Source organism: Bos indicus x Bos taurus, chromosome 11 (assembly GCF_003369695.1).
Source record: "Bos indicus x Bos taurus breed Angus x Brahman F1 hybrid chromosome 11, Bos_hybrid_MaternalHap_v2.0, whole genome shotgun sequence".
In the NCBI taxonomy this organism is placed as follows: Eukaryota; Metazoa; Chordata; class Mammalia; order Artiodactyla; family Bovidae; genus Bos; species Bos indicus x Bos taurus.
In genome coordinates this window covers 2,267,089-2,294,415 of record NC_040086.1, presented here as the reverse complement: position 1 = coordinate 2,294,415, position 27,327 = coordinate 2,267,089, and the positions used below count along the sequence as shown (strand labels likewise).

Below are 27,327 nucleotides of genomic sequence, written 5' to 3'. Positions count from 1 at the left end.
CACGGAGTCAGCAACAGAGACATCATTGGTTTAATGGACGGGGGAGCTTACACGTCTGAAGCAAGGTTCTGAAGCGACACCCCACCCTGTGAAGTGCAGGGCAGACAGGACATGGTGGCAGGCTTGGCTGTCGCAGGGAAGGGGAGATGGCCAGTTGTAGGGGAACTGATTTCAGGTGGGCTCATTAGTTACCAGGGAAAACAGCAAAGGGACATGCCGTTCACCACCCCTTTGATAAGCTATCACTAGCTGGGGCCTGGGGCAAGTACCTAGGAGGTGTGTAGCAAGGTCAATCATGTGAGTAGGGTGTAGGTGAAGCAGGTACAGGTCTCGCAGAGCATGCACAGAGAGCTCAACCACCATCCTGAGTGGCCTGACCATACACCCTCACATCCGCTTCCAGCTATCCTACCACCAGTGAGAAAAGCTTGGCTCCACAAAGCATCAAATACCATTTTCTATTATATACCCATTTCTCCTTATTTCAATGGAAAATAAACATCCCCAGAGTCAAAGCAGACAGTCTGGATAGATCTAAATTTCAGCTCCCAGTAAAGCAATTTTTTTCTTTTTGGAGAAATATCTTTTATTAAGACCACATAAAACTGCTCATGTAGGTACATTAAGTGTGAAATTTCTAAATGCACTCACTGCCTTGGAATGAGCAGTCTCTCACATGAAGACTTCCTTTTACAGTACTGTAACATATAAGCTTAATATAAGTTTAAAAAATAAAACAATTTCGTGTAGGTTTTCCTACTGGACATCCAGCCCTTTCGTTTTAACGAGGTTGTGCACAGAATAGTCATTAAATACTCTTCAAGATCATTTAGCCAGGCTGTTCTTGGATAGTGCCAAGTAGGTTTTAGGAAACTTGTTTACCTTCTCACGCTGTCACCTTCGGGTCAAAGACAGAAGGACAGCTACTAAGCGACCAGGGCCATCTGCCCCAGATAACTCCATTCTGCTGCCCTTTTACGAAAGGGCTACCGCATTTCCACATTGAGGTGGGTCACCTGCCCAAGCAGCTCTCTTGACCGTGTCCTAGGCTCTAAGGATGTCCCGCTGGCCCGCTCTCGGTCGAGGTGTCGCAGAGAGAGGGTCGGTGCTCAGGGGTCTTGGCTCGTACAGCGCTTCCGGGAAAGCTAGCGGGGAGGCCGAGGAAGGCTCGGCAGGGTCTCCATCCACCAAAGGCATCTACGCTGTCCCGCCCCCAGTCCCCAATCTGGATATCCCCAGCGCCTCGCGGACGCAAAGCCAAGATCCCACCCTCACCCTCGACTCAAATTAGAGGCGACGATCACAAGCCTCTTAAAACAATCGAGAGGGCACTGAGCCGGGTTCTAAGGCACCTGGCCACCGACCCTAGCGGGGCGGGGTCGGGCGGCCGGAAGATGGCGGTGGCGGCGGGGTCCGCCGGTCACTCTCCGAGCCGCCCTTGACTAGTTCTCGCCGCCGCGCCACCTACCTTGCTAGCGAGGGTTCCAGGCTTGCCGAGCGAGGGGGCAGTGACGAGCACCTGGCGCCACCAATCAGAACCCGGAGTCTCGACCGCGCCCAATCAGGGCCGGGAGGCGGAGACTGGGGGGGGTATAGGGTGCAAGTTGGCAGCGCATGTGGTGGACGCGGAACGCTCGGGATCTCTGCGCCAGCTTCGCCGCTTTTCGCGCGTTCTGTACTCCGGCCCCTGTCGCCGGCCTGAGGAGGCCGAGGAGGCAGGTGGCCGAAAGGGCCGTCGGCCCTCCGGCGTTGTGGCCGGAACCGCGGAGAGCCTGCTGCAGTGGTCGCAGGCCCACCGCCGCGGCCGGTGCCTTGACCGACTCTCTTAAAGGAGACTTCTCCTCAGCGGTTGCTGCAGAGGGAGATGAAGGACCTGTTAGACCGTGAGGCGACTTCGGGGTCGGCCAACTAGGAGGACTCGGCGAGAGGGCGCCCGCACCCTCCCGGCCTTGTTCCTTTGGCGCCGTGAGCGAGGTGTCGCTCTCCTCCGGGCGCGCGGCGTGTGCACGCGGCCCCGGCGGGGCGATCGGGCGGCATGTTTCCGCGCAGGCCGCCGACCGGCCTGGCTGCCTGGCTGGTGGGCGCGGCGGCGGCGGCCGGGCGCGCGGGCGCGCGGGGCGGGGGCCTGCTCGCCTTGCTGGCCAATCAGTGCCGCTTCGTGACGGGCCTGCGCGTGCGGCGCGCGCAGCAGATCGCGCAGCTCTACGGCCGCCTGTACTCGGAGAGCTCGCGCCGCGTCCTCCTCGGTCGCCTCTGGCGCCGGCTGCGCGGACGCCCGGGCCATGCATCTGCCTTGATGGCGGCGCTCGCCGGCGTGTTCGTGTGGGACGAGGAGAGGATCCGGGAGGAGGAGTTGCAGAGGTGGGCTTGGTGGCGAGGTCGTGCTTCCTCTCTGGGGTGGGGGGAGGGTCGGGGCGGTGGGGCTGGAAGGTGGAAACCTTAAAACCTGGGGCCGGCCTTGGTGATCACTGTCTCCTGTTGACCCTGTGGTACTGGAAGTGACGATGCAAGTAGTTCGATCATGTTGTAGCAAACCCACGTTTCTACGTTGCTTCTGCGGGTTAACTTGATTTGTTGAATTAGAAATAACTGCAGGTGTAGGCTAGTGGAGAGGGGGACTTTGGGGGAGCGTGCCACTATAGAAATAACGTTTTGGGGACTCCCCTGGTGGTCCAGTGATTAAAAAGAATGCGTTTCTAATGCAGGAGGCTTAGGTTCCATCCCTGGTCAGGGAACTAAAATCTCATATGCCGCAGGGTGCGGCCAATTTTTTTTTTTTTTTTTTGACTAATTAAAAAAAATAACGTGGGAAGTTGGTATTGAAGACATGTAAGCTATTGCTCATGTCATCTTACATTGTTTCAGGAAGATGCAAAGGCTGCTCAGGTGGCACAGTGGTAAAGGATCCGCCTACCAATGCAGGAGACGTGGGTTCGACCCCTGGTTGGGGAAGATCCCCTGGAGAAGGAAATGGCATCCCACTCCAGTATTCTTGCCTGGAAAATTCCATGGATAGAGGGGCCTAGGGTCGTAGAGATTAGGACTGCTGAGCAAGCACGCACGCATAGAGGGTCCAAAAACCAAACAGGTTTTAAAATGGACCTGAGGATGTAGATATGCAATTTACAAAGTTACATTGTTCCAAATGGGATTTCGTGAGATATGCCAGAAGAGCTCTTTTGTCATTGTGACTCATGGCAGGATTATGAGACTGGAGATTTTGCCCTCCGGGGACAAACTAGTAGCCCACACATTTTAACCTGGAAGAATTAGGTCAGTTTTTCTTGCTACTTCCACTAGAACTCCGAGAGTTTCATTAGGCTCTGTAATCATGTTGTCATCATCAAAAACTTCTGTGAGAAGTATAGTACCATTAGTGGAATCCGCTCATCTGTGGTTCTAAACTGAGCCCTTACAGTTTTCATGCAATATGAGGAAACCTTGCTTTGGGTCTTGCTTTACAGTGTCGCTGTATTTTTTTTTTTTTTTTTGACAAAAAAAATGTGTGTCTCTCCACATATTCTGCCCCCGAACTCTGAAACTGATTTCAAGAACCTCCGATAGTCCCCCTACCTCACATAAATTCCAATACAAGTCTGTTCTGGTCATTTCTTCTGTTATTTCACACTTTTGGTTGGGTGAAAGTGGAAATATTTCAGTGAAGTTAATACTGTGATCTCTCTGGAAGTGTAGGACCCAGATGCCAGGCAACATTGTGAGTTGTCGGTAAACGCAAAGTGTATCTTTAGAGCTGGTAATAATTTTCCTAGCAGTAAAAAGGACTGTTTTACAAATGCACTTTAAACTCATAACCATGAACAACCTTACTCAAAAACGTTAAGGTATCAAAGCATGAGAGGTGGTCTGCCTAGTTTCTGTTAGTGTTTTGGGGTATTTTGTTCTCAGGTGTAAGAAATATGGAAAGGTAACTTTTTAGTTGTAAAATTACCAGTCGACTGTTTGAATTTGCATTCTGTTTTTTGATGATGATGGAATACCCATGTTCCACAGTCATGAAGTTTGAGGGGAAAATTCCTAGTTGGATTTGGTTTGGGAAAGAGAAAGACCAGGAAAGGGCCTCTGGGTGCCCTGCTGGGAATAGGAGTTGAGTAGTGTTGAGGCCCGGGTGATAGATTTCATACTTTTTCGTCATGTATTTTTATTGATGATATGTTCTAGAACCTCTGTTCAGTAAGTCTCCCCTTTCCAGGAACTGGAGGGGGAAAATAGGATAAGAAATAGATGTGGTAAACATTTGAGTCCATAGTCAACTACCTGCCGTGGGAGAAAGAAATCAGACAGTTGAAGCACTTGATTCTAATCCAGCTCCTAAAGAGGTATTGTTCTGTATTAACCCACTTGGGGTTAATACAGAAGCTTAGACAAAGGCCAGTAAGAGCACTTAAGGTGCCCTTTTTGACCCTCTCCAGCCTTGTTGTTCCAGCAAAGGCCCTCATTTGACTCTCCATGTCCAGTTCATGCTTGAGTTCAGTCATATACTTAAAATTTGATCAAGTCCATTTTGAGGATTTTTAGAAATGTTACCTTGATGGGGGGGGCAGGTGATATGCTGTCAGCTGTATGTAGGTTGTACGGTGATTTCAAAGGTCTTTGTTCTCCTAGCTGGTCCTGTTTGTATTTTATTATTAATTAATTAATTCTGGTCGTGTGCCGCTTGCTGGGTCTTAGTTTCCTGGCTGGGGATCCAATGGCAACGAAAGCAAGGGATCTTAACTACTGGACTACTAGGGAATTGCCAGTATTTTATTAAATAAGGTGTTCCGGGTACAGGTTAGCCTTTTTAGGTTTGGTGGTTTTTATGTATATTTTAAACTTTTATATTGGTGTGTAGCCAATTAACAATGTTGTGGTAGTTTCAGGTGAACAGCAAAGGGACTCAGACATACATGTACACGTATCCATTCTCCCCCCAGACTCCCTTCCCATCCAAGCTTAGGCTTGGTGCTTTATTTTGTTTGCTTTACAGGATGCACTGCTGAGGTTAGAAGATCTTAGATTCTGTTGGCACTGGTTGGATGACTTTGGGTAGCTTCCAGAATGAGCATAGTGCCTGTGCCTCGGGACATGTGCATTTCTTTCATTGTTCGTGGAAGAAGAGCGTGATTGTCCCATGGCCCCTGAATCACAGCCTTTGGGTCTTCTGTGCCATTTCTGTGCCAGCTTGTCCTGGTACACACTCATTCTCATATGGCTGTTGTCACACAATGATGGGCCGTAAGGCTCCCTTTTTGAATGTGAACATCTTAAATAGATGTGAACATCATTAATTGAGAATCAGCACGGACATTTGAGGAAAGAAGTAAATTGTACTCATTGATGGTCCAGGTATAGAAATCAGGTATTTTAATGCTTAGTCTAGCTTTCTTACCTGATTGACTTTAATTAAATGACCAGACAAAATAACTTTTAACCACTGTTTTTGGTGCTGACTGGCATTCTGTGAGTGCAGGGCAAATCTTATGGAAAAATACTAATAGTAATTTTTTTTATTATTATTATTTTGGAACATTAAAAAAAATTACAGGAACAAAAAGGAAGTTAAGAAATATGAAAGACTAGCGGAAAATGTTCCATTAATTTCCCTCCTCTTTTTAAAAAAACTTACAATTCATTGCTCGAAATTTGAATAAATATGTACCAATAAAGTTGCATGAAGAAAATTGGCCATTTTCCTATTTCAGCCTTTAAACTTTTCACTGTGCTGTTAATTAGATAAATGATCAACAAAAAGTCCTTTTGACTTAAAGGGACTTTTTTCTCCCCCCTGTCACTTAACGATGTTTTTACTCTCATACATTCTTAGATAATCAGAACTATGTAAAAACTGAGGGGTTTTTTTTTTTTTTTTTTTTTTTGAGATTGTCTTCATTATTTGATGGTTAACCAGTTGGCTCAGAATTGCAGGGAGCTGTTGATGTCTCATTTTTGGGTATGTCCTATGACAGTTGTTCTTCAAAGTCTTTAACTTTGACAATAATTGGGAATTTGAGGAGGGGATCATTGAAACAAAGCAGTGTTACTTTGTTAAATTACTCATTACCGGAATGGCTTCATTTGACTCTTTGGGGCCTTATATTAAGCTCTGCACTTAGGGTAGGATTCCCCTAGATGAGCCTAATATGATAATACTTACTGTTTTCATGATTTTATGCCTTCAATTTCCATAGCTTTCTATACAGCCTTTCTTAAATGTTGAGATGACTTTAGTTTTGAAGAAAGGAAAGCATTGACTGTCTTTCTTTGATCCTCTTACTAATCTGGTTCTGCTGCTATTTTGGGTTTAATCTCTTTTGTCCTTCTTTCTCCCTTGTTACTTGTCTCTCAGATAACAAGGTGTAGGCAACCATCCCCTCCAGATAAGATTTGACACAGCAGAATAATGGGATACATAGTGAGAAGTTTTTTTTTTCTTCACACAAATAATAGTGACTGAGCTGATGATGTCTGTCATGTCAGCATTTAGAAATTGAGACCCTTCTGGATTCTTAAACCTGGGACAGGGCTCATTGGCATTTTCATGATGCAGTCTCCTTCTAGCATTCATACTGTGCTGTACAAAGAGTGAGTGTCACGCCTTCACAGGGCATTGCTATCCCCCGAAGGCACTCAGTCTCACCCAGTGACCTTTAATCTTAAGAGGCTGATTAAGCAGTGGGTCAGAAACTCTGTACCACTTTGAGTCTTAGAAGGCCATTAAAAATATTGCCTATAGTCATATAGTTTAATTTTCTTAAAACCATATTACTATATAATTTTGTGAGCCTCTGATGTATTTTTCTCAAGATGTTCCTGCCCCTCTTCATTATGTGATAAGGACATTGAAGAGTCCGGCTTAATTTTTTTTGAAGGGTGCTTTACTAGTCCTCAGCAGGCCATGACTGGTCTGCATGATGCCTGCATTGTTGTTCTCACAGCCACAGCTAGCTGTGTCTTTACTTTTGCTTTCTCCTCTGCAAGACCTATTGCCTACTCTAAATTTCCTTCCCTATTTCTCTATGGTTTTTGCAATGGTAGCAGTCAATCCCGTTTTGCAATGTTTAATTCACACTGAAACTTTTAAAAGGTTAAACATTTTTCATCAGAACATCAATATAAATTGACTGGCTAGGGTTATCAGTTGCAAACAGAGAAACTGATACTGGTTAACTTTCTTCAAAAAGGGTGTAATCAGAAAGGTGTTAGGACACACAGAGCGTTGAAGGCCAGGGAGAGCCCAGGTTGGCTGAGAGGACAGCCACGGCCGCTACAGGAATGCTCTGCTTCGGGCAGTGTTGCTGGTTTAGTTTCCCCAGATCTGTTGCATTTTTCCCTCCAGATAGGTGAGGAAATCTGAAAGGTCCTGTGCCTTGGGTTATTTCCTCTACCAGAAGTCTCTGATTAACGTCATTTGATCACTGCTAGGGCGCAAGAGGGGGACTGGGCTGTATCTCACCTATTTGGGGGTTCTCCTCAATAGGAAAAGATTTCAGGTGGTCAAAACACAAATGTCCTCGTACATAAATACTTTCATTGAAGTTCAAAGTTTAAAAATAATAGAATTGGAATAGACCTTCAAGAAATAATGTGCTCAAAAAAAAAAAAAAAGAATGTGCTCATGTTACAGGTGGAACTAGGGAGCCTTTGAGGTAAAATGACTTGTAATCACAGCTCAAGTTGGCAGAGCTGGGACTAGAACCCAGATCTCTGCACTATCGTTTGGATGGCTCTAAACTTTTAATCGGGGGTTACTGGTATGATTTTGAATTTTCGACTTCTAAACTAGTATTAATGTAATCTTTTAGTAAGAATTTGAATTATTGAGGCCTACCCCCATATTTATTTTACTCAGTTTATTCTGTGAACACTTACTGAGCATGTAATGTTTACCAGGTACTTGCTAAGAGCCATTTTAGTAAGGAGGATAGGCATAAAGGTAGATTAATTATAATATAGTGCAGTATGTTTCTGTAGAGGAATAAAAGTAAATGTGTCTGGTTAACCCTTTCTTGGAGTTAACCTTGAACTTTATGGTTTTTTTTTTAATTTATATTTTTATTTATTGACTGCACTGTGTCTCGGTTACAGCACATGGGATCTTTAGTTGTGCCATACGAACTCTTATATGTGGGACCTAGTTCCCTGACCAGGGATTGAACCGTGTCCCTTGGCATTGGGAGCACAGAGACTTAGCCGCTGCACCACCAGGCAAATCCCTTTGTGCAGTTTCTGAAGGTTAAAGAGGAGTAAGAAAGGGCATTTCAAACAGAACATATCAGTAGGTGGTATCTTCAGTCTTGAAGTGTAAAAGTGACAGAGTCAGCTAGCAGTCTTGCTTTGCTAACTGCTCTTTAAAGATTAAAGGGAAAATCGTGTTTTTTTTTTTTTTTTTTTAAATGGTGCTGGGACAACTGGAGATGCATTTGTAAAATAGTGAATTTACACCCCACACCTCACACTGTACACAAAAATTAAAATGGGTCAGAGACCTAAGTGTAAACTAAAACTTGTAGAAGAAAATATAGGCATGAGTTCTTACGATACTGGGTTAGGCAGTGGTTTCTTAGCTAGAACACCAAAAACATGAGCAGTCAAAGAAAAAATAGATTAATTTGACTTCATCAAAATTGAAAACTTCTGTACAGCAAAAGTTACTATCAAGAAAGTGGGAAGACGGCCCACAGTTTCAGAGAAAATATTTGTAAATATTTAACAGGAGACTTTAGTTCAGAATATATGAAGAACTTTTAAAACTTGACAGTAAAGACAACCCAATTTAAAACAAAGATTTCAATACATCTTTTCTCCAGAGAAGATACACAAATAGCTCATAAGCACATAAAAATACGCTCAACGTCATTAGTCATTATACCCGCTAGGATTGCTGGAATCAAAAAAGTTAGTTTCCCAGGCCCAGAAAGTCCACGCTAGGAATTTACCAAGGAAACTGAAAGCTTTCATCTGTACACAAGTTGTATGCAGATATCTGTAGCAATATTATGCATGATAGCCAAAAGGTAGGAAACCCCTGCACGTCCATCACCTGATGAATGGGTAAACAAAGCGTGATACACCCATATGATGTATCCGTACAGTGGAGTATCATTCAGCCGTAAAAGCAATACACCAGGGCGTGAGGGAATTGTATATACTACTAAGTGAAAAGAGCCAGACCCAAGAGGTCGTATTTTGTAAGATTTCATTTATATGAATTGTCCAGTGAGGCACACTCATGGAGACAGAAGTAGGTTAGTAGTTGTCAGGGGCTATAGAAAGTAACTGCTGTGGGTAAAGATTTCTTTGGGGGTTGGTGACAATGTTCTGGAATTGGTGGTGATGGTTGTACAACCTTGGGACTATACTAAAAAGCACTGATTTGTATATAGTAAAAGTATAAATTTTTATAGCAAGTGAATTATCTCTCTTTAAAATAAAGGAGGAAAAATACGTGAGTACTCTTAAAATATGATAGGAAGACAACCGAATTAAAAAATGGGCAAACGATATCAAATGACATTTCATAGGCATAAAATATGAGGGCTAATTATATGGCTAGTATTAAGCACTTTACATGTAAATTTAATTTTTATAATCAACCTTTGAAGTAGGTACTATTATCATCCCCAATTTACAGGTTAAGAAATAGGGATTGTTAAGTAATTTAATATTCTCATTGATGAATGTTAGACTGGGATTCAGACTCAGGAACTCATATTTTTATTCCCTACACTTTATACCGTTTTAAACCCACTCCGCTCTGTGTAAGTCTTTGTGTGGCCAGTTCATTTTTCAGGGCTGACTCCAACCACCCCACCATGCCTGTTGTTTTTCTCCTCTCCAGATCCATTGATGAGATGAAACGGTTGGAGGAAATGTCAGGTATGTTTCGGAGCTCTGGAGTTGAGCGCCACCCCCCAGAACCAAAATCCCAGACAGAAGGGGTTGAAGATTCAGGAGGCACCGAGCAGCCATGGGAGATGGTGATGGATAAGAAACACTTCAAGCTGTGGCGGCGTCCCATTTCAGGCACCCCCCTTTACCAGTACCGAGGTGAGTCCCACCTGGCTGCTGGGGGTGTGTTTCGCCCCGGCAGGTACATGGCACTCTGTTCTCTTATACTCTCCATTCTGGTTTTGTTCTGGGAACACTGCCCTGCTGTGCTGTTGTTTTTCCTCTCCCTGATAATAAGGGATCATGGCATCCGGTCCCATCACTTCATGGCAAATAGATGGGGAAACAGTGGACACAGTGGCTGACTTTATTTTTCTGGGCTCCAAAATCACTGCAGATGGTGACTGCAGCCATGAATTTAAAAGACGCTTGCTCCTTGAAAGGAAAGTTATGACCAACCTAGACAGCATGTTAAAAAGCAGAGACATTACTTTGCCAACAAAGGTCCGTCTAGTCAAGGCTATGGTTTTTCCAGTGGTCATGTATGGATGTGAGAGTTGGACTATAAAGAAAGCTGAGCCCCAAAGAATTGATGCTTTTGAACTGTGGTGTTGGAGAAGACTCTTGAGAGTCCCTTGGACTGCAAGCAGATCCAACCAGTCCATCCTAAAGGAGATCAGTCCTGGGTGTTCATTGGAGGGACTGACGTTGAAGCTGAGACTCCAATAATTTGGCCACCTGATGCGAAGAGCTGACTCACTGGAAAAGACCCTGATGCTGGGAAAGACTGAGGGCAGGAGGACAAGGGGACGACAGAGGATGAGATGGTTGGATGGCATCACCGACTCGATGGACATGGGTTCGGGTGGACTCTGGGAGTTGGTGATGGACAGGGAGGCCTGGCGTGCTGCGGTTCATGGGGTTGCAAAGAGTCAGACACAGCTGAGCAACTGAACTGATGACAAGAGTCTCGTTGTCTTTGTTACTCTGCTATAGGTTGTCTCTGTCATACTTTGCTGCCCCAGTGTGACTTCTGTTTCTGAATCTGCCTTTAAGATCTGTCCGTCAGTACTCTGCAGTTCAAATGCAGTTAAGTGATAGGAATAGAGTGGGAGATGAGTGTGGCAAACATTGCTTATCCTTTGTTCTAGTGTTTGGAACCTACACGGACGTGACACCGCGGCAGTTCTTCAATGTTCAGGTGAGTACGTTTCTCCTCCCAGATCAGGAGCTGCTAAGCCTAGAAGTCCTCTTGCCATCATCCACATGAGTGATTTCTCTGACTTACAAGATGTTGGCTTCAGTCCATCCATCTCTCAGCCCCACACTTCACGTCAGCTAGCCTCTGGGTGAGCCTTTGACTTACAGTTTGCCTTCTGGGGATGAGGCCAGTTCTGCTCTTTTTAAGACTTTTGGGAAGAGCAAATAGAGGAAGGATTTGAGTGCTTTAATATATTTTATAAGACTTCATAGTTTTTTCCCCCTAAACAATTTGAGGGTAAGTTACATGCCCTTTGTTCCAAAACCCTTCAGTGTGTATTTCCTAAAAAACTGGACATATTCTCCTAACTAGCCATGGTACCAGTATCAAAGTCAGCAAATGTAACTGATGCAACTCTGATAGAATCTTTGCATTCCAGTTTTGCCTGTTTGTTGGCTTCGCGATGTCCTTCCTCTGCAGTATACAGATGCAGTCAGGACTTCGCTATCTGGAACTTGTCCACAGTAAAGGTGTTATAAAGATAAGAGTATGTGTTCAGAGACTGCTCCTCCTTGCGGGGAAATACAGAAAAGGGGAGCTGGGATCACCTAGAGTTCTACAGAAATTGTTTTTTCCTTCCTGGAGTTCTCATGGTTTACTGGACTTTGAGTAACTAGTTTGGTGATTATAACACCCACTGCTAACACACAAGTGCACGCTTTCCTCTAAGCACTGAATTCTGTCAATCTGTATTGAATTTTTGTTGATTTGAATGTGTATGATATGTGTCTTTCTTTGAGATTCCTTAGTTCTTAATGATGTTAGAAATTTTTAAAATAAAGCAACTTGTGTGAGGTGTCTGCCCGTACTTTCGGACGTTTTGTCTGTTTAAAACCTTTTGGAATTATTTCACCCTTACAAATTTCTATCACTGTCTACTGTATTTTCTCTAGACATGTCTATGACAATATTTTTTTCTTACACTTGTGGGTTTTTTTTTTTAAGATTCACTTTCAAAGTAATGGGATTGGCCTACAGGAAGGGATTTTATTAAAGGACTCATCTGTAGTAACACAGCTGTGTCTTTGACACTTGGGCACTGTCCTTAGGTCAGATCACTGTTTCAGAAGGCTCTTGGGTAAGAGGCCCACTCCTCTGGAGAAGTCTTCTGTAGCTTTGTTCTGGATTTCTTGGGTCTTCATGGTCTTTGCTCTTTCTATAGCTGGATACAGAATATAGGAAAAAGTGGGACGCCCTGGTGATCAAGCTGGAAGTGATCGAGAGGGATGTGGTCAGTGGCTCTGAGGTTCTTCACTGGGTGACCCATTTTCCCGTGAGTATTGTACCTCTGGTTTTGCTTTGATCACGTCCACATGAGACAGAGCCCTGATCCTCCCACCCTTGCTCTTCTTTAGTACCCGATGTACTCACGGGATTATGTGTACGTTCGGCGGTACAGCGTGGATGAGGAAAACAACGTGATGGTGTTGGTGTCACGGTACGCATGCTGAGCAGCTTGGCCTTCATTCACACGTGTCTGGTGGGAGTCTGCTTGTCTTGTGAGTGAAGCCAGGGCGCCGTGCGTCCCAGCGAGAATGTGACTATTTCAGAGGGTTGAAGGGATGCAAACCTTTCATCAGAATAATCCTTCAGTTCCTTAATGGTGATAATTAAAGAGACACCGAGTTAACTCACTCTGTTTTTAGAAGTTAGTGTATATTCATTCATGACTTTTCTGATGTAGTCATTTAAAAGTTAAGAGGCTGCCTTTACTCCGTAACTCCAGCTCCGGTGGTCCTGTGTGTAGACAGTCCTCAGTTTCTCTTGCTTCTTTCCTTGCCAGTGCTGTGGAGCACCCGAGTGTGCCAGAGTCTCCGGAATTCGTCAGGGTCCGATCATATGAGTCCCAAATGGTTATCCGTCCACACAAGTCATTTGATGAGGTGAGTTGTATGTCATCCGAGATGTGATGGGTTAGTGGTTTATGAATTTTCTCAAGGTATGCCTTTTGTCTGAACTAGGGAGGGCATTCTGGTTCTCTAGTTTGGCTTGCATCGAATCCACTGGAGCCTGCTTAAATAGTGCTGGGCTGTGGCCTGAGAATTTGCATGTCTTAAGCTCCCAGGGGAGGCTGGTGCTACTGGCCTGCGACCCACACTTCAGGACCCCACCTAAAGTGGTGTACCTGGAAGACCCTTGAGACAAAGCAGTGATGACCCCTTGGCTCCTGTTACCTGAGGGGCAGTGATGGGAAGACAGCGGCCCTGACTCATACAGGCTTGTTGGCAGCGTTCTTAGGAGCCAGAGCGAGCTACTGTTCCTTCCCATCAGAATTTCCCCACAGTGGGCAGAACACGTAACACATTTAAGGACTCCTGTTTCCTTATCAATGCTGTCTGCTTCCTTGAACATTTTATGACCTTTCTTTGCAAAGAATATTTTCTTCAACTTAGTGTGGTGTTTTAGTTTTGATATTTTAGCCAAACCTCTGTTGAGCGTACATACTGATTGCGGTGGTTGCTGTTTTTAGCCCTGTTCACTTTGAAATCACTGTTTCTCCCCGTCACCTGTGTTTTAGAGCTGTATGACTGTTCTCTTAGCCGAGCTTTTGTTTTTGCAAGTTGTTTTATTTACACCACCTACATAATGGGACTCTTCTAAGCATGACAGAAACCGGGGTTTGCCTCAGTGGTGGTTTTGGGGGAGCTGTATGTTGACGTTTGTACCGTTTTAGCGCGATGGTTTTTTTTTTTTGCACGTGGGATCTTCACCACCAGGGATCGAACCCCTGCAGTGGAAGCTCAGAGTCTTAACCAGTGGACCACTGGTGAAGTCCCAGAGAGTGTTCTTCAAACCATGAGTTGCTACCCGCTAGTGGAAGACAGGCTTAATTAGTGCTAGAAAAGGAATAAATAGAAACTGAATGTAAGCATATTTTATGAAACTTTTGTTTGATTACATATGTACAAGTATATGTGAGAGAGAGGCTGAGAAAGAAAGAACTTGGTTGGCAATGTAGAAAGTATTGTTTCCAGTGTGTTGTAAGTTAGTACAGTTAAACATGTTTCAAAGTCCTCGCATTAGAAGCAAGAATGTTGCGATCGCCTGGGCAGGCTGGGCCTGTGGGAGTTGGAATTATGCCTCCTGCTTTGCTTTGATGTTGCTTCTGAAGTCTGAACCTTGTCCGCGTATTTCCTCTTTGGGGGGAAAAGTGGCTCGAGTCCCAGCGTTACTGCCTTTGGAGACCCTGACCGTGAGATAGCTAAGGCAGAGTTGGGCCACCAGCGGAGCGTGTTGTACCAGGAAGTAGCTTCTTTCAGCTGAGGTGGGGGACAGTATGAATTGTAAGTATTGCAGCACGTTGTGGCAAGCTCTTAGGAGAAAGGTAAGACTGGAGTTGGTTCTTGTAAAAAAGCAGCCTCTAGGTAGAGGAAAACAGGAAGGACCTGGAGGTAGAAGACATGATTCCGTGATTCAGCCGCAGACGAAGGAGGGAACGTGGGTGTTGAGAGACTCAGTGCTTAGAAAGGAAGGCGGAGTCTGGGGAGGAGTGGTGATTACCTTGACCGTGTACAGAAGATGGCTGAAAGCCAGGCAGCTGAGTTTGGATTTGCCAGATGGAAGGTAGATCCTGAGCCAGGGTGTGGTATTCTGTTCTATTGTGGCTGTGCTGCCAGATTACAGGACCTCAGTTCCCTGACCGGGGTTGAACCCAGGCCACGACAGTGAAAGCCTGGAATGCTCGCCGCCAGGCCATCGTGGAACTCCCCAGTTTCCCTTTTTATTATGGAAAATTTGAGATGTAGACGAAAGATGGACAAGTAGAGAAAGTAACAGGCGTGGACTCTGTCCTCCCTTGACTCCGGCAGTGACCACCCTCTTGGCCAGGCTTGTTTTATCTGCACTCTTTCTGGTCACTTTCCCACAACCCTGATTTTTTTGAAGCAGATTCTGGTTTTGCTATAGAAGAACCGAAGAATTCCTCTATACATATTTTAGTGTTTATCTCAAAAAGAAGAGAGATTTTTTGAAAACATAATATCGTATTCCCTAATATCTAATATCTGTAGTGTTTAAGCTTTCCTGATCATCCATGAATTTTTTTGTATTTATTTGATTCCTGATTTCAGGTGAGATCCAGGTATTGAAATGTGTTCACACTGTAGCTTTGCATCTATATCTTGAGTTCTCCCTCCTTTTTTCCCCCTTGGAATTGTATTTATTGAAGAAGCAGTTTCTTTGTTCTAGATTTTGCTGGTTATGTTATCACAGTGTCATCTAACATGTTTTTCTCTCCCCTGTGTTCCCTATATGTGGGTACTTAGAGGCTTGAACAGATTTAGGTTATTTGCTTGGAGCAAGACTGCTTTATTAAGAGGTATATAATGTCTGATACTGCCTTTTTATACGGTTCATGGGGTGCTCACAGCAAGTGCACTGGCGTGTCCTGCCGTTCCCTCCTCCAGTGGATCACATTTTGTCGGAACTCTCCACTATGAACAAATGGTCTTGCGTGGCCCTGCGTGGCATGGTTTATAGCTTCAAGGAGTTATCAAGCCCCTTCGCCACGACAAGGCTCTGATCCCTTTCTTTGTGAATTTGGAGGTGATTGATGAATATTACTCAGCTCAACTATTTTATTAGAAGTTACAAAATACTATTTGTATGAACTCTTCATTCTTTCTTCTCTTGTTTCCATTTATTAGATGACATACTTGAAAGTTGCTTAGTCATGTCCAACTCTTTGCAACCGCATGGCCTATGCAGTCCATGGAATTCTCCAGGCCAAAAGACTGGAATGGGTAGCCGTTCCCTTCTCCAGGGGATCTTCCCAACCCAGAGATCGAATGCAGGTTTCCTGCATTGCAGGTGGATTCTTGACCAGCTGAGCCACCGGGGAAGCCAGTACTTGAAAGTTTATACATGGACTGTTTTATTTCCTATAGTTCACAGAGGAAAGGGAAATAAGAAAGATGCTGATTTGTTTCCTTCATTTACTAGTTTTTAAAATGTTGAATTAGTTCTTTCAACAAACAATCCTCCAAAGGTTAAAGTTTTTATTTTTTAAAGAAATGATGGGACTTACCTGGTGGTAAGTCTCATTGGAAGACTCATACTTCCAGTACAGGAGGCCTGGATTCAGTCCCGCATGCTGTGTGGTACGGCCAAAAGAAAAAAGACATGCTATTAGAAACTCAAAAATTTAAGCATATTTGGTTTGTTTTGCAATCGCTTTTATCTAGGATCCTCTTATTGACCAGAGTCCTTTTGACTTAACCTCAGAAACTCTCCTGTCTTCTGGTGCTACGTTTCAGGTTCACCTTCTATAATTTTAGGTGTGAATCTGAAAATGAGCATTTCTTCTAGGAGCCTTAATACCACCCTTTGGCATCTAGAAGTTCTCATATTTCTGGGCCTGTTCACTCTTAAGAGTAATTTAGCTTACATCCCTGTTCTTTCTACCCATTTAATTTCTTCTTCCTGACGGCAATTGTTTTCAGTTTTGAGTTTTTTCAGTATAGGCAGTAGTCTATGAGAACCCAGGACTTCGACTTCTCAGTCCAAGTGTTTAATGGGAAGGGTCATTTCAAGTTTTCTATACGTGTTAGCTCAGGCAGCCTCCTGGCGAGCCTTTGTGGTGTCACTGTTCCCGCTGTGCAGGCTTCACCTCTCCTTTACTTCGTGGTATTCAGGCTATATCTCTGTTACAGCACCTGTCTGTCCTGCTAATTGGAAGCTCCTGAGGGCAAGGACTGGCATGTTCTTATTTCCCGTATAGTGCCTAGCACAGTCCCCAGACACATAGCAGATGTTCAGAGAACTGTTAAGTAGATGAATAAAGGACTCAACATTTCACCCAGGGAGTGAAGAAGGTGGGCTTTGGTGGAAAGGCGTGAGAGTCACAGTGCTGCTGTCTACAGCTGTGGCCAGTCTGCTTTGAAAAGTGCAGACTTGGGGCCTCTGTGGCAGTCCATTGGTTAAGATTTTGCCTTCCAGTGTAGGGGGTTTGGGTTTAATCCCTGATTGTAGAGCTAAGATCCTGTAGCCAAAAACCCAGAACATAAAATAGAAACAGTAACAAATTCAATAAGAAGTTTTTAAAAGTGGTTCTCTCTTACCCTTTGGGTGAAGCATATTTGCTTCAGACCTCTCCGAGGATCGGGATCCCTGTAAATCTCTTTAATCTTTGTCTTCAGTGTACCAGTGAGAGGGCTGAGTCAGCGAGAGTGGGTGCCTGGGCCTGTGGTCAGGATTCTGGGTTCATCTTGGCTCTGGTTGAATATGTGGGTGAGCTCGAGCAAAGCCCTTCACCTTTTTGTGCTCAGTTTCTTCATCTGTAAAATGGGGATTAGCAGCGTCTACATTATAGGATTGTTGTGAGGAGCTGAAGCAGTTCCTGACACATAGTTGTAAGTGCCCTGTAAATGTTTGATGCTAGTGTTAATAGTGATAGTAGTGAGAGTTAGTATCATTTCAATAACGATTAAAATATTTAAACATGGTGGGGTATGTGTTGAGGTCCACTCCCACATTCTAAGATTGACTAGAAAGACACATAGGACCCAGCTGACAATCTACTCACAGCTAAGATTTATCACAGTGATGGGAGGATGCACAGCTGGATCAAAAGGTGGAGATGCAGGCGGGGTCTGGAGGAATCCCTGCAGGCTCCCCACACTCCCTGTCCCGTGAGGGCTCTTGGAACACATCCTGTCCCAGCCACAGAAAAGCAGCAACACGTGTGATGATTCTGCCTGGAGAAGCCCAGTGTCTGTACTGGGGGCTGGTCACACAGGCACCCTCTGCCTAGCACGTCCTACAACCCCAGACCCCAGGGGGAGAGCGGGGGCTCAGCAGGAAGCACATTGTTTGCACAGAGGAGGCGCAGGGAGCCCTGGAGGACTTAACTATTGACAGAGGTCAGGCAGGCACCAAGTTCCTGGACACCACTGGGCCAGCCTCACTAGGTAGTAACCTCTCAGGTCTTCAGCGTTAACTCTTTTCTGCTCAGGGTAAAAAAAAAATGCCGCTCTCCACCCCAGAGTCCGATCTTGGTTATTCTGTGGCACTGGGTACGGAGGCTGTGAGGGGTAATTTGGGTACCTTCATCTTTGCTGTTTTTCTTTTCCAGAACGGCTTTGACTACTTGCTGACATATAGTGACAACCCCCAGACCGTGTTTCCTCGCTACTGCGTTAGTTGGATGGTTTCCAGTGGTGAGTGGGTGCTTGTGCACAGGGCTGGGTACTTGGGCTGAACGTTTTATTTTTCTCTAGCTTCTCAGTGGCTTCAGGGAGGTTAACACTTGTTTCATGGGAGGCCTTCCGAGTCCATATTGAATACTGTCTGGAAGGTAGTGAAGCCTCCGGCTGCAGTTGGGAGGGATGAGCATTCTGGTCCCAAAACGAAGCCTATGCCCAGAGGTGAATCGAAGAACGTTTGCTTAATACACACTGTGTACATTAATGCATTTACAGATTTTCTTCTTAGATCGTGTCGGAAGCCTTAAAACATGTGGTTATAGGACAGTCCACTGGAGAAAGGGGCCGCCACCCTTCTTAAGAAAGGCAGCAGCACATCACTGCTGTGATTGACTGCATTTTTCCTGGCCAGTCTCTTCCCTTAGAAACAGCTTCATGAGATTTTCTCTCTTGTTCTCTGTAAGCGGTGTCTTACCCTTCAGGGGGTATGGAGAGGAGGTTAGGTGTTTCTACTGTTAGACATTTTTCAGCAAAATTGGCTGTGCCACTGATAAGTGATATTTGAATCACATAAAAGAGAGCCTTTGGGGACTTAGGTGGTTTGATCAATGCCCCTTTTCAAAGGATCCCGGAGGTCCTGGGTGGTTTTCACTCCCTATAAGTCTGTTGTCTGTCCGTGAGGCTGTGATCTCTATAAGGAGGCATTGACTTCCTGCCTGGAAAGAAACAGGCCCTGCTAATTTTGAGCCTGGTGGCTCAGCGGTAGAGAATCCACCTGCCGATGCAGGAGACTCAGGTTTGATCCCTGGGTCTGGAAGATTGCCTAGAGAAGGAAATGGGGAAACGGTAACTCACTCCAATGTTCTTGCATGGAAATCCCATGGACAGACTTACAGTCCATGAGGTCGCAAAGAGTCGGACACGACTGAGTAAGTAAAACAGTGAAAACATGTTGAGCCTGCTGGCTGGTGTGCCCGCCCACCCAGACTGCCCTCTCTCCCGACAGGCATGCCAGATTTCCTGGAGAAGCTGCACACGGCCACTCTGAAAGCCAAGAACATGGAGATCAAAGTGAAGGACTATATCTCATCTAAGCCTTTGGAAGTGGGGAGTGAGGCCAAAGCCGCCACCCCATCTTCTGAGCGCAAGAGCGAGGGCAGCTGTGGGCCTGCCCGCATCGAGTACGCTTGACAGGCCCTGGGGGAAGCGGGGCCAGGCGGGTTCCAGCCCTGTCTTGGCGTCGCCACGCCCTCTGCTGCGGAACACCACTGCAGGCTGATTCGGTACTGCTCTCAGAGCCCTGCTGCTCAGTGTTGGAACAGGAGGAGGAGGCATTCGAAGACCCTGGGCACGTTCTCGGGCCAAGCGTTTTGAAACTGGTGTTTCCTGGAGCTCCTCTGGAGCCAGCCTCGCCTCAGGCCAGAGGGGACAGCATCCTTTGCTTTCTCTGCCCACATTCCGTTCTCAGCCTCGGTTCTGCAGCACTTTGGGTGGGTTTCCTTCGGTTCTGAAGGTCCAGCTGGACCATGTGGACGGTTGAGTCTCCAATGAGGGGTCATGGCCGGGGGCACTCTTGGTCACAGTCCTGGTGTTGAGGGGGTGTGAACTGTTGCTTGGCAGCGTAAGTGCCTTGTCCTCACCTTCCCGTCTCTAGGGACATAGTTTGTATCAAGAAATGTCAGTCTCCGCCTCCCGTTTCCTTTCCCCACGCAAAGCCGTTTCCCTGAGTCAGCCAGTTCTTCGGTATTCATGTGCTGTGTCCATCTGGGGCACTGCGTCCCTGTAGCCCATTTACCAAGAACCGGGAAACTAACGCTGTCAGACAGTAACTCTATCATCAGTGTTTTTGATAGCATCAGTGGAGATGCTCAAAACATTATCCAGTTTAGTTTTGTGTGTTGTGTTTTTTTTAACTTTTGTGTTAAAAATGGGGGGTGGAGTTAGGGAATGGAATAGGATTTTTGTTCCATAGTCTGGACTGTATAGACAGCACCGTTTTGATTCAGGCATTATTATCACACTTTGGGTTTGATTTGATGCCCGCAAATTGGCCATCTTGGAAGGCTGAAGGCAGAGGGGTAGGGGTCGGGCACCTCCCTGGAAGCTCTCAGAGCTGCAGACAAGCTTTGTGAGCAGGCAGGTGCAGTCGGTCCCAAATGCTCATATAAGGGGGAGGTGACTCATGTGACCCTGTGAAAAACTTCGTCGTCTTCTGAGCTAAAATTAAGGCAAACCACACTGTTTGGATAAAGTCACAATCAGATGGGATCAGCCTGGCCTGGCTAATGGAGCTTATGGTCATGCTGCACTCTGACTGGGAGCATCGGGACAGGCTTCAGGGCTTCAGATCCTCCTTCTCCCCCTTATTTCTTAGAATATGAATGACGAGATTTTCCCCACCCCCACTTGCTACCCTTTTGTGTTGCTGAAAGAGGAGCAAAAGCTGAGATTAAGCCCCTTAACCTTTTTACGGCCTAAGTTTTGTGCCAAAGAAATGCCTGCCCCACTCTTTGACGTCTTGCAGTCTCTGCGTCGTTGGCAGACCAGAGGGGTGCCTCACAGTCCCGCTTCTCTTCATCGGTTGTGTCTCCCTCCTCTTCCCCCGGGATGAGTCCCTGGGTTGCATTGGAGCTGAGCGCCTGTGACTGTTGGGACGGGTGGTGTGGGCGAGTGCCGTGAGGACACTCGAGCAGAGGAGCTGTGCGTTGCTCGTGTGCTTTTTGGCAGTTTGACTCTGCACTTGGTGTTGGTCTGTATAGTTACTTACGTCATTGTAATGATTTCACTCCTGACCGTGACGTTTTTACCAAATGCGTGAATAAATACATAAGGATTGGTATGAAGGAATGTGTCTTTGGACGTATGTTGTCAAGGAAGTCTTGCATACTGGGATTATTACTTCTTCCTGATCAAAAAGCATATTCCCGCCAGCAGAGTTGGCACATGAAAGCAGCGAGGTTTGGTCTTCCCTGGCGGTGACTGAAACACCACCCACCACCTTGCCTACAGACTATAAGGCCTTTCCAGGGAACCAGATTGGCGATTGAAAACAAACCACCATTTCCACTTCCTTGTCTGGATGCACTGGTAACCCACACCCTTTGCTTTAAAAGGATGGACTTGGTGGGAGCAGCATTAGAAGAGCGGCAGGGCTTCTGGCCTGGGTCTGGAGCTGGAGAGTGGGGTGAGCCCCAAAACCCAGGGTGTGGCGGGAAGTGAGGTCACACAGGCAGTTCTGCTGGGGTGCAGGTTGGTGCCGGGTGAAAGATCCATTGAAGACTCCAAGCTCACGATGAGTTCTGAGTGTATGTGTGATGTTGCCTGTGGGAGACACGAGGTGAACACAAATGCACACCCAAGACTATGGCGGCTCCTCCACATTGCTGTGAAGTCCTCTCAGCTGGCAGACCTCCTGTTAGAGGTCGTGGACTGTGGGTACACGTGGGTCTGCGTAACCCCTCACTGGGGAGCTGGGTGCTGGCCTTCGCCCTGCTTGGCACCTTGGCCACTGTCCAGGCTACGCGTGAACACTTGCATGGAGAAGCGGTTGGGTTCCTAACAGAGCAGCGTTTGTGCTGCCAGACAGCTCCAGCTTTCAGGAAGTTCTTTACATTGACGCCAGGTGGGCCTCATCCTGTCTACTGAAGGGTCAAAGCCCTGAGCTTGACGCAACACTGGAAAACTCTCCCGTGGAAGAACCCTTCATTTTCTTGAAGGCGGTGCTCGTGTGAGAGCTTTTCCCAGGCTTTATGTCACCAGCAACTTTTAAAAATCCTCCAACTTTTTGAGTACTTCTCTGGCGGTCCAGTGGTCAAGACTCTGCCTTCCAATGCAGGGCGTGTGGATTTGATGCCTGATGGGGAGCTAAGATCCCCCATGCCTTGTAACCAAAAAACGTGAAACAGAGGCAGAAGCAGTTTTGTAACAATTCAATAGAGACTTTGAAAATGGTCCACATCAAAAAAATGTTTTAAAAAATTCAACTTTTTATTTTGAACAATTCTATACATATAGAAAAGTTGAAAGAGTACTAATAAAACCTGGTATACCCTTCCCCTGCCTTTGCTGGCTGTTAACCTGTTGTCGTGTGTGCTTTATCTTCGCTGTATACACTGCTATGACTGGACTGTGTCCTCAAATGTGTATGCATGCTGGGGCCCTAACCCTCAACGTGATGGAGATAGGTCTTTGGGAAGTGATTAGATGAGGTCTTGAGGGTGGGCCCCATGATGGGATTAGTGCCCTTTATACTAATTGCTGCGGAAGTTGATCTCCCTCTCCACCACAGGAGGAACATGAAAAGCCAGAGCACTCTAACCAGGGACAGAATAGACCAGCATCTGAACCTCGGTTGTTGAGCCTCCAGAATTGTGAGAAATCTGTTGTTTAAGTCACTCTTGTCTGTGGCATTTCATTACAGTGCCCCGATTAGACTAATATACTTTTTCATGACCATCTGAAAGTAAATTGCAAACATATTTCATTAAATACTTGACCATGGTTTTTTCTTGGCCTTGCTGTGCAGCATGCCGTGTCTTAGTTCCTGACCAGGGATCGAACCTGTGCCCATGCAGTGGAAGCATGGAGTCCTAGCCACTGGACTGCCCGGGAAGTGCCTGAGCACACTTTATTTTTTTTTTTTTAAATAATAAAGATACTCTGTGTAAACTACACTGCAAATAGCATACAGATAAGCTGTTGCACATAATATCTAGTAGCTCATATTAAAACTTCCTTGGTTGCTCCCTAAATGACTAGCAACCCATCCCCCAAATTAATATCCTGTTAAGTATATGTTGCATTTGTGTCCGTTGTCAAGAGCAGCCAAGTAGCTAAGTTGGCAGCCTGCCCTTTGTAATGTAGCTTCATGAGTGCTTAAGATAATTTAGTGCCTGCCTGTCCCGTGCTCAGTTATGTCCAACTTTTTGTGACCCTTTGGACTATAGACCCCCCAGGCTCCTCTGTCCTGGAAAATTTTCCAGGCAAGAATACTGGAGAGGGTTGCCATTTCCTCCTCCAGGGGATCTTCCCGACCCAGGGACCGAACCCGTGTCTCTTGTGTCTTCCGCACTGGCAGGCGGATTCTTTACCACTGCGCCACCTGGGAAATCCTTAGTGAAATGTAGTTTTCAAACTGGGAACTCCCATAGCTGGCCCCCACCCCAGGCTACTTACCCCAGCACCGCAGGTGCTGACAGCGGTACACTGTCCCGCAACCTAAAGGATACAACAGGCGGCAGCCCCCTTGATCTGCATACTGCTAACATAAGCTAAAGTGCCGTTAATTTGTCGCCTGTCTCGTCACACTGTTGGCTTCTGTTGTGCTTGATAGCACAGTCACTGAGCATCTACTGTGCCCAGCACTCTGCTTCATGCTTTTGTGCAAGGTCTCTTATAATCCTACCTACGACAGCTCTGCGAGAATGTAGCTCTCCCTGTTTTATAAGCAGGAAATGGCATCAGAGGTTAAGTAATTTTCCTACTCAAAGTCACACAGGGAGTGACAGTCGAGCCAGGGTGCGGACCTAATTTTGACCCTACAAAGACTCCTCGGGCAAATGGCTTCAAGCTGGGCCAGTTTCTCATAGGTGGCATGTTGGAATCCTTCCCAGGGCTGTTGACTTACCTTGGAACCTGGATTGTGGGCTTTCTTTTCATCCCCCGTGTTCATTTTATGTGGTTTTAGTCTTGCACTGCTGCCTAGCTCCATTATCCAGTTACCAGTACTTGGTGCTCTTTCTACGGGTATTAGAAGCAATAAATATAATTTCTCTTCTGAAAATTTCAGGACATACACCACTAGCGTGACACATGGATTAATATGAAGAGCTGGGGCAGTTTCCTTGGGCTCCTTGTGAGGTAGCATTTTCTAAAAATGTTTACTCACAAAGAAACTAGTCTCTGAACACAGCATAGTAGGACAGGAGTTTGGAAATTCTTTTTAAAATGAAAACATCTTTCAGAAAATGTGAGAACTCTGATTTCTAACAAATAACCTTCAGAAGTATCTTAAACTATAGGGACTTCCTGGTGGTCCAGTGGTTGAGAATCCACCGGCCAGTGCGGGGGACACAGGTTTGATTCCTGGTTGGGGAAGATCTCACATGCCTTGGAGCAACTGAGTCTGTGGGCCGCAGCTACTGAAGCCCCACTGAGAGCCCGTGGCCCACGACGAGAGAAGCCACTGCAATGAGAAGCCTGTGTGCAGCGATGAAGACCCAGTGTAGCCTTAAATAAATTAAAAAAATTAAACTCTGGATGGAAGTGATTTTGATGTAAAATGTGCTTATTTCTATAAACCTCAGTAGTACTTGAAAGAGTGTCATTTCAAAGGAACTCCTAGGCTATACACACTCACAGTTGCTTTAATGACCTCGTTCTAGTTGATTCTGGTCCACAGATGAACTTAAAAACTTTTTCAGACAGATAAGTTACAGATGATCTAACTTTATCATCTATTTTTAAAGAGCCTGAAAGTGAAAAGTGTTAGTCACTCAGTTGTGTCCAACTCTTTGTGACGCCATGGACTGTAGCCCCCCAGGCTCCTCTCTCCACCGAATTCTCCAGGCAGGAATATTGGAGTGGGTTGGTATTCCTTTCTTCAGGGGATCTTCCCCACCCAGGGATTGAACCTGGATCTCCTGCATTGCAGACAGATTGTTTATCATCTGAGCCACCAGGGAAGCCCAATTTTTAAAGAGCCTGCTGCTGCTGCTGCTAAGTCGTTTCAGTCGTGTCCGGCTCTGTGCAACCCCATAGACGGCAGCCTACCAGGCTCCCCCATCCCTGGGATTCTCCAGGCAAGAACACTGGGGTGGGTTGCCATTTCCTTCTCCTAACCACACCTAAAAAGATAGCATGGTTGTTTGAAAGCAGTAGTGTTTGGGTGTTTTTATGGTTAACACATTTTATCATATCTTAAAACTCTGCTGAGCACATGAATTAGGATTGTGTTCAGCTTTGAGGGACAAGACTGACATTGATATTCTTTTCTGAATGCCTCTGGTCCGGACACGGTGGCTCCCCATGAGTCCCGTGGGTCCTCCCAGACCCAGGCTCCTGCCTCACAGGGGGTTGAAATCAGTTACATCAGAATCTGGAGGGTGAGACGTGAGTATTGCGTTACGCTTCAGGATGTATTGTAGTTTGTCAGTGCTCATCCTAAAAGGTGAAGTCCAGAATGGCGCTAGTCTGTTCCCTAGCAGAGGAGCGTCACTAGAGCAGGGGGCTGCCTCTGCTCACTCGCTCACTGCCCCTAGGCCCACTCCTCCTCCCGCCATCGTGTCTGTGCTCTGCCAGCAGGAGGCAGCAGGGGGAAAAGAGACTATTTTTTCCCTGAGGACACTTTGCAGGGTGGCGCACCATTTCTACTTACAGGCTGGGGACCAGAACGTAGGCCAAAGACCATGCCCCACTGCTGACAAGTGCCCAGTAAAAATTCAGAGGGCATTTTGGTGAGGAAGAAGGAGAGAGCGGAAGTGGGGGCATTTGGCAGGCTTTGCCAATTTATAGCTCAAATAGAGCTACAGTCACTTCCAAGACTCAGGACTTCGTTAAAAAGGCAGTAATGGTAGGAGGTATTCTAGTTTGCTAAGGCTACCATGGAAATCCCCCGGCAGTCCAGCGGTTAGGACTCTGTGCTTCCACTGCAAGGGACCCCGGTTTGATCCCTGGTTGGGGAACTAAGATCCTTTTGCCACACAAAAGAATTAGAGCCATCCTTGTTTATTCTCACAAGATCCCAGGGCACTGAGGTCCTGCATGCCTTGCAGCATGGCCAAAAAAACAAACCAAAGCAAAGCAAATAAGCAAAGTATCAGGGCTTCCCTGGTGGTCCAGTGGTTAAGAATCTGCCTTACAATGCAAGGGACAAGGGTTCGATCCCTGGTCTGGGAAGATCCCACATGCCGCGGGGCAGTTAAGCCCATGTGCCACAACTGGTGAAGCCCGAGGGCCTAGAGACTGTGTTCCGCAGCAAGAGAAGCCACCACAATGAGAAGCCTGAGCACCCAGCTAGAAAGTAGTCCTCACTCACGGCAACTAGAGAAGGCTCGTGTATAGCAATGAAGACCCACCGTAGCCAAAGAATAAATAAATAAATCTAAAAAAGAAAATCCTAAACACCCCCCGCCCCCCGCAGAAAAAAAAGTATCATGAACTGGTGGCTTAAACAACAAAAACGCATGGTCTCCCAGTTCAAGAGGCTAGAAGTCTGGGAGCAAGGTGTCAGGAGGGTGGGCCTCTCCCAGGTACTGGTGGTCAGTGGCCCTCTCTGGCCTCCCTTGGCTTGAAGATGTAATCCCCCCAGCCCCCGCCACGCTTGGCCTTCATGCTCATGTGGCCTCTTCCCCTGTGTGTGTGTCTAGGTCCAGATTTTCCCTTTTTGTAAGGACACCGGTCGTATTGGTGACAGGCCCATTCTATTTCAGTATAATCTCATCTTAACCTAAGAAAGGACATCTCAATGGCACTATTTCCACATGAGATCACCTTCCCTGGTGCTGGGGGTTAGGACTTCAACATCGGAACCTTGGGGAGCCGCGATTCAACCCAAAACAAGGGAAGATTGCAGAGAACTCAACTTCAGAATGACTTTTCAAAAGCAGTGGCCCTCCCGGGACTTCGCTGGTGGTCCAGGGCCTTCCAATGCAGGGGGTGTGGGTTCGATCCCTGGTCGGGAAACTAAGGTCCTACATGCCTCAGGGCCACAAAACCGAAACATAAAGCAGAAGCAATATTGTAAAAAATTCAACAAGTCTTTTAAAATGGTCCACATCAAGAAAAGAAAATCTTAAACAAATACAATCCATGCAAAAGCAATGGCCCCTTAGGGCCTCCAGAGCGACTGCCCTGCCTGGCCCGGGTCACCTGCCCTGCACTTCACTGTGGTGGCAGCAGGGGGCAGGGCTGCACCGCCTGCTGGAGCTCGCTCTCAGGCCACCCGTGGCTGCTGGAAGCCCATCAAAACGGCCGAAGTTTCACTGTGGTCTCCTTGGGCATCCCCACCCCCGCCCCAGAGCCTTCACTGGCATCAAG

General features: G+C 46.4%; 1 protein-coding gene across 1 annotated transcript; it reads left to right on the top strand.

Moving 5' to 3' along the window:
• The first annotated feature begins 1,592 nt into the window (after positions 1–1,592).
• Positions 1,593–21,130, top strand: STARD7 (StAR related lipid transfer domain containing 7). The gene is made up of 8 exons (XM_027554564.1): positions 1,593–2,361; positions 9,839–10,047; positions 11,040–11,089; positions 12,312–12,422; positions 12,505–12,587; positions 12,933–13,032; positions 18,222–18,306; positions 19,298–21,130. The coding sequence occupies exons 1-8, from the start codon at positions 2,036–2,038 to the stop codon at positions 19,480–19,482; spliced, it is 1,149 nt and encodes a 382-aa protein (XP_027410365.1). The 5' UTR covers positions 1,593–2,035; the 3' UTR covers positions 19,483–21,130.
• The last annotated feature ends 6,197 nt before the right edge of the window (positions 21,131–27,327 follow it).

Coding starts and splice junctions, on each gene's coding strand:
- STARD7 (XM_027554564.1), top strand. CDS start 2,036: ATGTTTCCGCGCAGGCCGCCGACCGGCCTGGCTGCCTGGCTGGTGGGC. Junction 10,048..11,039: donor CCCCCTTTACCAGTACCGAG/GTGAGTCCCACC, acceptor CCTTTGTTCTAG/TGTTTGGAACCTACACGGAC. Junction 11,090..12,311: donor GGCAGTTCTTCAATGTTCAG/GTGAGTACGTTT, acceptor CTCTTTCTATAG/CTGGATACAGAATATAGGAA.